Consider the following 10,622-nt stretch of genomic DNA (forward strand, 5'->3'; position numbering starts at 1 on the left):
TTTATTTTTCAGTGATAATAAGACACTGGATTGTAAACAGATTTTGGAGCACACTGGAATCTATAAGAATTATTGAAATTACAATTATTGTATAAGTATTACATTGTATCAGCCATGGCCAACCTGTGGCTCCGGAGCCACATGCATCTCAGAAGTTAATATGTGGCTCCTTGTATAGGCACTGACTCCGGGGCTGGAGCTACAGGTGTGGGGAGGGGAGGGGAGGGGAGGGGAGGGGGAGGTGCTGATTGGGGCTCCTGGTGGGTGGGACGTGCTGAGAGCGGGGCAGGCTGCTGACATATTAATGTGGCTCTTTGGCAATGTACATTGGTAAATTCTGGCTCCTTCTCAGGCTCAGGTTGGCCACCCCTGCATTATATTATACTTACGCCATTCCAGTCCATCCACCACTTCATCAAATTCTTTTAAGAGTATCTTTTGCATTCTGTAGAACAGACAGCTATACACTCATTTGACCATCAGCATATATAGATTTCTCTTCAACCCAAGTACATACTGAACTTTTCTTTTTCAGTATTTCATGCTATTTTGGTATCTGTCCTTACACAGACCTGCCAGCGTCCTTTCACCCACTCTACAAAACAAGTGTTGGTTTTTATTTTAACATCTGGAGGTCTGTAATCATTTTGCATATCTGTTGTGATTTACATTGATAAGCTCCAGTATCTCTTTTGATACTCACTTTTGGTTTTATTTCTAGATATCGCACATCAATTAGTTATAGAACCTCTTTGTAAAATTTACTGACTCAACCAAAAACTTATTTTGAATTAACTTCATCCAGAGCTTTTAATTGCTCTGAGTAGATGTTCATAAGTGTATCTTGTCTTAGCATAAATGACAAAGAAATACAAAGTAGCTTCTTTTGCGAAATCGCTTATTGCATGTCTGACACTGCACCTCTTGGGCTGAACTCCTGAATTGTGCAGTGATGTATTTTTCTTTCTAGCTTGGTATGAAGTTTTAAGTAGATGTACTTCTGATTTCTGTAATTGTTAACAGATTAATTTGGGAAACACCATTTTCACTAGCTCTGTCCCTTCCTGCAGTGATCAGTAATTAGAAGAGCTGGTTCAAAAAATTTTGGTGGAACGTTTTCCCATAAGAAAATGCTGTTTTGAAAAAATCAAGCTAATCAAAATTTGATCAGAAATTATCAAAATGGTGCATTATAATAAGGTTAAAATACTTCATTTCAACTTTGGTATTGTAATATCAAAATAATAGCCTAAACTAAACATTCAATTTCATAAAAAAATTAACATTTTGGAATATTTTCTTTCAGTCATTAGAGATTTTTACTTTTCCTCCTGATTTCATGAAAGATGAAACTTCAAAATCTCAATTTACTATGGGATGAGAATTCCATTTTTTGACCCGCTCTTATCAGTTTTACTTCAAATAATTTGTCTAATTAGGCCATCTGTTAACTGGGCATAATCATGTGACTTAGCTTTGTCATGTAGGTCTGAAACATAATGGTCAATGGTCTCACCTGGCTGTTGTCTTGGAAAGAAAACCAAAAAAACCCTTATAACCTAGTGACATTCTTCCATTGATCAGAATATCCTTCAAATTTCTGAATGACTGGCTTGCAGTTTGCACCCCTTTCAGTATATTCTAGTGGAAATGTTAAGATCTCCAGTGTCTCTGAGCATGCTTCCTGTAGCAATGTTCAGGAGTTCAACCTCTCGGGTTTCTTTCCAATCATGCTTGTCTTCAGGAAACTTGGAAGTGCTGCACTGCTGTCTCGATTTATCTGACGGATTCGCTCTTCCATTTCCCAAGACTTATTTACTTTGTCAAACAATAAGTGTTTCTTCTAACACCTAGTAATAGGGGTGTGACCCAAAGAGTGCTGGTAAGAGACTAATCTTATATTTCCTGGCCCCAGTCACATAATGGCATTTGTTTTTTGTAACCATGATCTGTTATCATGAGTGGGTCAGTATCCCCTGACTCCAGTAGCTACTGTTGCAGGTTAACCTTCCACTTTTAACCAGTTTATAGTCTAACAGACATCACATTGAACTTTAGTTTTTAATGCAACTTTTAATTCTTAATATGAATGGTCTAGGATTTCAAATTAGTTCAGACTGAATTTGTTATCTTTAAGGTGGGTGCAGTTTTCTCTAAGTGAATCAATCAGTGGTGGCAGGCACTGCAGTCTACAGTGGAAGAATTTTGACAGGATGTTACTCTTACCTTCAGTCAGTTCTGTATTCAGTGAATCATGACTATTTCAGTAGAAGCTATGGTTTGGCTACTGTGCGGGGTGCTGCAAAACAGACTGTTGAACCAGTTTAACTACAGCCAATACTGTTAATGTTGCCACTTTCCATGTTTTTATTTAGTGGTTTAGACTTCTTCTGGCTTGAGAACTCAGTTTGGTAGTAGACAAAACATTTACTCACAGATGGCCAGAGTCTACAATCCTTATTCAGGCTGAGTGGCACTCACTCACACGAGTAGTTTGATCAGCTTCAGTGGAATTACTCATGTGAATGAGTGCCACTTAACATTAGGGTTGTAGAATATTCCCCAGAATTATTTTCACTGTTTGCTCTTTTATAGAGGGACTGTATAGCTTAAGTATTAGAAATGGACAGTGGAGTCTTTCACCTCTAGATCACCATGTTGAATCTAGCCCTGATCAATATAATAAAGACACTGTCATCTAATGGTTGTACAGTGGCCTGTGAAATGAGTCAGTGGTCAGAATCCCATTCCTATTGGACAGGTGTCCACATCCTACATGCCAGTCAGAAGAAAGGATGAAGAGTGAATTGATCATATTGAGTGCATCACCCTCTCTTCCCTTGAGGCGGTCCCTCCAAGTCAGAGTAGAACTACATTTGCAGGACAGTATACAAAAGATAGCAGCAGTGCAACCTTTTTTGTGGATAAACAGAGGACTTGAGTTTCTGAAGCTGTCAATCTGGCACCCTTCACAAATAAGAGCTAGTCTATCTAATTATTTAGTTCATGGCGGGCTAGAGTGCTGCAAATCTACACCACAGCTTGATGTGCACTAGTGACTATATAAATTCTCTTAATTTTTTTTGTCTTTCTAAAATTCTTTTTGGCTTGAAAGTCTTTTTCGGGTGTTTTGTTTGTGTGTGTCATCGTCTCCCCCCCCCCGGTTTTTTACCTGAGAAGTATCAGGAATGGCAAATCTGGCTTTGCTGGGGAACTCACTGGAGGTCTCAGGTGTGGATTGTTAGCTTTTATGTGCAGTCAGTTGAAGGAATAGGGGTTGTTGATTTTTAACAGATCTCTTTTCTCCTAAGCATTTCTTAGGCCAGGGACCAGCAACCTTTGGCACGTGGCATGCCAGGATAAGCCCCCTGGCGGTCCGATATATTTATCTGCTAAGTTTGCAGGTTCGGCCGATCACAGCTCCCACTGGCTGTGGTTCACTGTTCCAGGCCAGTGGAGGCTGCGGGAAGTGGCAGAATCCCTCGGCCCACGCCGCTTCCCACAGCCCCCATTGGCCTGGAGCGGCGAACCGCAGCCAGTGGGAGCTGTGATCGGCTGAACCTGCGGACGCGGCAGGTAAACAAAGCGGCCAGGCCCGCCAGGGGACTTACCCTGGTGTGCCACGTGCCAAAGGTTGCTGATGCCTGTCTTAGGCCTTATAGTTAAACTGGATGTTACCAAAAGTTTTAAGCAGTCTGAGTGAAAAGCACTTCCTCTTTCAATTAATGAAGTTTCACCTCCATAATCTCTCATGTTATAATCTTATCAGTTTGGTAGTCATATATAGTTTTTACAGGATAGACAAGACCAGAATTCCTAACATTAAAAACTTAGAAGTCTGAAAGAAAAAAAAAATCAGACCACCTTGTTGCATCATAAAGAAGAAAAAGCACAAAACCATTTTTCCTCTTCATAGGTGACATTTACATTTATAATATGACAAACACTGGTATTTCCTATAAATTGGAAGGTTTATAATGTTGCTAACTTCCATTAACATTGATAACTCCCACTCAGGGATGAAACAGTTGAGACTCCAGATTGCTGTTCTAACCACAATATCTTTCCAGTTCCCATCATGTTGCATCTTAAGTTACCTCTATTTCAGACAGAATGTTAAACCGGTCAGCCTATTTGTAAGGCTGGCAACCATGTCATCTGACTGTACTCTTATTTAATTTCCAAACTTAGTGTTGTCTGGTCATTACTTTGATTGAAGATCACCAGTTGGAATTGCAGGATATGAAATTGATATTTCAAGAGAAGTTCTGCAACCAGTGCTTCAATATGGTATGAGTGGAAATGGTGCTGGTGGAGGTGTCTGCTTTTTGGATAAGATGCAAAACCAAGATCCTGACCACCTGTGATCACTTAGGTTGTGTCTACACTGCAATTAGACACCCACGTCTGGCTCGTGCCAGCTGACTCTGGCAAAGGGGCTATTTAATTGTGGTGTAGTCATGCAGGCTTAGGCTGGAGCTTGGGCTCTGGGACCCTCACAGGGCCCTAGAGCCCGGCTCCGGCTCTAGAGTCCGAATGTCTACACCACAATTAAACAGCCTCTGAGTGCAATCCTTGTGAGCCTGAATCAGCTGATATAGTGATTCCTTTGTACTTTCTTGCAAAAGCCTTAGCTGAACATTCAATTTGGCAGTTATATTGAATCTACATAAATTCTGCTTCTGAACTGAATTCAATGCTTTTTATTCTCCTTTCCTTGTGCAATTTTACTGTGTCTTATTAAAGCTACTGAGTTGGCTGCACATCATTGGTGGTTGAGACGATTAACGCATATATTTGCGCATAACTGAAGTGCTTTGAGATTTTCTGTGGTGAAAGATGCTCTATGTTAGATTATAATTTTGTAATCTTTTCTTTTGGAGATAGGACACAAAACGTGAGACAAGTATTGGTTTGACTATTTCAATTTTTTAAAATGTTAGTGATTTAGAGGTACATGAGAAGTCAGCACATGGATTCTGTTAGAAGATCTTCACAAATCAAGAGTAGTATATAGAAATGGCTGCAAGTATCTATAGTCTACTGCCAAAACCTATATTTGGAGACTGAAGTTTGGTTAGGTCTTTAATACACAGCAGACTCCTTATTCCACACTGTAGTTGTGCATTTAGTTGCTCATAGCAACAGAAACCTGACACAAATGTTAGGATTCAAGATTTTCCCATGTATGTTTGCATACACACTGTTTTGAAACCTGGTTATGAAGCTTAGTTGTTTTCAGGTTTGGGTTTAGTTGTAGTTAAATACTTAATTTTTCAATTAATGGTCATAAAGCAATACAGCAGTTCTGTTGGTAACTAACTTGGCAGATGGGCTCTTCATTTAGGGTGTATTTTGGTTTATCTGTTTTGATTCCCTTCCAAGATTTCAGACCCTTTCCTTCTAATGATTAGCTTATTCTGTCATTTGAAAAACTTTTCTTCATAGAATAAATGTATGTGACTGAATGTGATATGGCTGAGATATGAAAAGGAGGTAGCTCTTTCTCTTAAATCAATGCTGTGTTCTATTTTAGTTCTTCCCTTTTGAGCGCTCCTCCCATCCCTTTTTAAGGAGACAATTCTGCAACCAAATGAACCCCAGCACAATGGCTCTCTGTCTTTGTACAGGGGTCAGTGCTAAAAGATTTACTGTGAGGCACAGTGTGGCTGCAGTGCAGCTAAATATAGGAGGAGAGATTAGTGTTTCCCAATAAAATATTTGAGTTTTTTCATGTTTTTCCCCCGCCTCCCTTTGTTGAAGTGGAGAAATATGGTGGTGTTTTTCCTCTCTGGTGAGATCCAGAGGGAGAATAACTCTTCCAGTTCTCTCCTTATTACTAACAGCCATTAAAACCTACCTAGTCCAGCAGTGGCTAATTTTAAAGATCCCAGTGAAACAATTCCAAACATGCATAATCTAAGGGTTAAATACTGATGTCTTTACTCATGTACTCAACTAGATCCTTTGACATCAGTGGGATTATTTATAGAGTAAGGTACTATTCAACACAAGTGATGGTGTCAGACTCTGGTCCTGAGGGAGCAGGGGCTTCTGATATGTGTAAAGCTGTGCAGCAGAAGATGGATGGGAGTGGATTGGCTGGTAAGAGGAGTTCACTGATTTTTCTCTTCTGGAGTTTGAAGAAGATGAGAGCAATTAATAATTCCAGATGCTCGATAAATATGGAAGTGGGGAAATATTTGGCATCAGAACATCACTACAAATCACTCTTTGTACTGCAGGGATGGCGTGCATCTTGGTGACACAGGAAACGTGAGTCATGGAATCTTTAGCTGCATTTGTTAAACTCTGTCAAGTGAAAGATTAAAAACTTACTGGCTCTAAAGAGAGCTTATAGGGGTTTTTTTGAGGCAATCAAGAATGTAATCTCCCTCAACAATAAGCCACTAACTCTTAAGGCTCTTGTAAAGAAAAACATACTTCAGGGTGCACTTTGCTTCAATTTGGTGAGCATGATATACAGGTTTAGGAGGGAGTAAAAGACCCACCTATTTCTGCTGTGCTGTTTACAGTGAAATTAGTTGATTTATACATACAGTAGAATCTCAGTTATGAACACCAGAGTTATGAACTGACCAGTCAACCACACGCCTCATTTGGAACCAGAAATATGCGATCAGGCAGCGGCAGAGACCAAAAAAAGCAAATATAGTATAGTACTGTGTAAACATAAACTACTAAAAAAACAAAAAACAAAGGGAAAGATTAAAAAAAATTTGACAAGGTAAGGGAACTTTCTGTACTCTTTCATTTAATTTAAGATGGTTAAAAGCCGCATTTTTCTTCTGCATAGTAAAGATTCAAAGCTGTATTAAGCCAATGTTCAGTTGTATACTTTTGGAAGAACAACCATAATGTTTTGTTCAGAGTTACGAACAACCTCCATTCCCAAAGTGTTCATAACTGAGGTTGTACTGTACATTGTTGTTTCCCTTCCCCAGTGTTGGCTTGTCTGTCTCTTTAGAATATGAGCTTCTTGGAGAGGGTACTATCCCTGGTTGCTTGGAATGCGCCTAGCACATAATGGGCAATACCCATAGATAAATATCACCACTTTCAGAAGCTCTGTGCGAGGGAGGTGATGGAGATGGAGATAGAATGGGGAAATGGGTTCCTGGGAACAGGCTGGGGAGACAGGGGATTCCATGGGAGTTAATGGAAGGAAGGACAAAGTGGGTGAGTCTTTTGGCCCCCCCAAGCTCATTCATTTAATTGAAACAAGTCAATGTAAAGATATTAACGTGTATATACTTCAGCATCCTAGTATTTCAGTAATGGTTGGCAAATATGAGCGCTGGTATCAAGCAAGTTCCTGTGCTTGAGGCAGGAATGAAGAAGTAGGGGGAGGAAGGTGGTTAAACCTACAGCTGCCTTATCTTTGGATCTGTGAGGCTTGAAGGGGGACTAATGCATGTAGCTCTATTTCTTCACTGTGGGCCTGATTCCATAAAGGACTAAAACATGTTAGTAATTCCATTGCTACTCAGGAAAGCACATAGGAATGCTCATCTTTAAAGTCAATTGGACTATTTATATACTTTAAAATGTAAGATGTTGCTGAATCAGGACCCATATTCAGATCCAGGAACCCACTGCAGGTCTAGGAAAGGTGGGTAGCATGCCACGAAGGTGTTACCACCATGACCACATGTGGGCCTTTGTCCACAGCTGTGCAAATAATTGGGCCTTCTATTCCAAAAACAACTGTTCTATGTTATGATTTAATATTTTTTGTTGGCCACTGAGAACATTCACAACACTACTCTTGGGGGAATTCTACACCAACAAATTAAAAGTTCAGTGCACTATATTTTAAAATTCTGCATATTTTATTTGTCAAAATAACAAAATATAACCATGCCATTTTCAATTATTTTGGTAATTTATTTCAAATACCTGTCAGCAAGTATGTCTGTAACAGTACAGACAAAAATTCAGGAAATGTTTTTTTAACATAAATTACTTACTAGGCATATTAATACAGAACTCTGAGTAATCATTCATTTAAACTACAATACAGAAACTTATTTCCGGCACCCCTCAGAAGCAGCCCAAAGGGTTGGGGGAGGCAGGGGTAATTGAGGAGTTGAGGAAGAGGGAGGCAATTGCTGTAAAGGAGCCTGGGAGTTAGGAGGGATGTTGGGTGTGGATGGGAGAAGTATGGAACAGGTTTTTTTGGTGGGAGGGATTGTTAGGAAGCTGGGGAGCCTCCCCCATGCAGACCCCACCTTTGCCCCTGTTCCTGCACCCCTACTCCCATTCATCCCCTGGCTCTATCACCTCTCTAACTCTTGGCCCCCACCTATCCCCTCCACTAGCTCTTCTGAACCCCAGTCTGCAAGATCTTCCCCCCCAGCAGCCCTGTGTTCCCTGCTCTTTTCCCCTATTCCCCCTCCCCCTGTGCCGCCTCTGGACCTGCAGGCAAGGCGTTGTGAGGAAGGCAGCCTCTGCCCCTTTCCTCTCTGTGGGTAGTTGCTCCGGCTTGTGAGCCAACTGCCCTCTTCTGGTCCCACATCACCCTCAGTGGGTGAAAAGTGTAATTGCAGCATGATCCCTATCATGGCTTCCCTTTGCCTCCTAATTCTGTGCTTGCACAGTGGCACAGAATTCCCCCAGGAGTAGACAAAGTTCCTGCTCCAGAGATCTTACAATCTAAAAAGTATTTTTGCTTTTCATAGTCAAAATTGTATTAAATTATTCCTTTTGAAGTGAGATGCATTATTCTGACATCAAAATCATTAGCCCTTGCAGAAAAATCTATAACGAATGTATTGGTTGCATTGTTCTACATCAGTAAAAATGGGTAAAGTGTGTTTGTGTGTGTGTGTGTTTGGGAGGGAGGAACAGCAAGGAAAGGGCTGTTTGTGTTCAGCATTAGAAAATTACTAGAAATTTGAGGGTCGTAGCTTATTTAATTCTAAACTATGTAGGTTGAATTCTAAAGGTGAAAATTAGGGCAGTAGGTCATTTGATGAAAACATTTCTATAATCTGGCTGTCAGGAACAAATAAGGGAGTGGGGGGTGGCGTGTATTCAAGCTCATATGGCATGCTTATGATGCCACTGGACTTTAACAAGTTCCCAGTATTTCCTATAACTAATTTCTTTAGAATGAGGTAAAACTGCAGTAATTGGTTTGTGCTGAAGATATATGTGTATTTGGGAATTTCTGCTTCTGCATTAAAAACTGAAGTGTGTGTGTGTGTGTGTGTGTGTGTGTGTGAGAGAGAAAATCCTTCAGGACTTACTGTCAAGTAGGATTTAGCTTTAGATGAGGAAAATGTACTTTAAAGTTTCTCTCTACCTAGATGTTATCAGCTATTGAGGCTGATAATCAGTGTCATAATTGGGAAATATTAATTTCCTTTACAGATTTAGAGATTAACTGTATTTTCCTGGATTTTGAAATGCACATTGCAAAGCATATTGTGGAACATATTTGAAATGGAGTAAAATTTTAGTTAACATGAATGTTTTTCCTGGCTTAGGTTCCCCTGTAACAATGGATAGAATAAATATAATTTCCACATGGGATATGCTCGTTAGATTTATTTTTTTCTTCTTAAAGAAATCTCATTATCATCATCATCTTGGTAACAGAATAGGCTCCCTACTATTATTTTTGTTACTGCACAATAGTAGTATAGGAATTGGCTTCAAGAAAGTTAAAACAAACAGTTTGGTCCTAGGCTGGACTGCTAATAATCTATTTCTGACAAGCTGATAAAAAGATTTGGCAGGGGCAAATGACCCACTTCATACTTTTTCTCCTGTTATAACTAGGCAAGAGGGATAGCTGAATTGTCTGGCTTGGAAATTAGGAGCTACCAACAATTACAGCAGACAGGATTCTTCATTCATTTTTGATAAATGGTGGAAAGGAACAAAGAAATATAGTATGAAGACTGATTACTCTGAGCTTTATCTAGCTCAATGGCTGCTACAAAATATCATGCAGTAGTTCACATAAAAGTATGTTTAATATGAATTCCTTGAAATCTGTTATTCAGAAAAGAATATCTTCTGAAAATGTCCCTAATACTGTGATACAAATAACTTTAATCATCAAAAAGAAAAGGAGTACTTGTGGCACCTTAGAGACTAACAAATTTATTTGAGCATAAGCTTTCGTGAGCTACAGCATCCGATGAAGTGAGCTGTAGCTCACGAAAGCTTGTGCTCAAATTTTAGTCTCTAAGGTGCCACAAGTACTCCTGTTCTTTTTGCGGATACAGACTAATACGGCTGTTACTCTGAAATTTAATCATCAACTAACTCCTCTCATTAATAGGCATTGTATGTGATTTGTTATGCCAGAGGGGATGAATATGAATAACACTTTTTTTTCTTTCCCTTTCAGAAATGTGTAACCGAAGAATGTTTCTTTTTTGAGCGCTTGGAATCAAACAACTACAACACTTACCGGTCACGGAAATATTCTGATTGGTATGTGGCATTGAAAAGAACTGGACAGTACAAACTTGGACCAAAAACTGGACCAGGGCAGAAAGCTATCCTTTTTCTTCCAATGTCTGCCAAGAGCTGATTTCAGTGGTAGATTCTATAATCTATGCCACAACACACGAAAGTGGTAGTTT

The 10,622-nt window shown here is 39.7% G+C and overlaps 1 protein-coding gene across 1 annotated transcript in view; it reads left to right on the forward strand.

Annotated features, from left to right (window-relative positions):
* FGF2 (fibroblast growth factor 2) overlaps positions 1-10,570 on the forward strand; it is a 60,887-nt gene extending 50,317 nt beyond the window's left edge. Inside the window, exon 3 of the mRNA XM_077815192.1 lies at positions 10,385-10,570. Within this exon, the coding sequence (XP_077671318.1) occupies positions 10,385-10,570 (186 nt within the window). The remainder of the gene's footprint in view (positions 1-10,384) is intronic.
* Positions 10,571-10,622: the final 52 nt, after the last annotated feature.

Source organism: Eretmochelys imbricata, chromosome 4 (genome assembly GCF_965152235.1).
Source record: "Eretmochelys imbricata isolate rEreImb1 chromosome 4, rEreImb1.hap1, whole genome shotgun sequence".
NCBI classification, from domain to species: domain Eukaryota; kingdom Metazoa; phylum Chordata; order Testudines; family Cheloniidae; genus Eretmochelys; species Eretmochelys imbricata.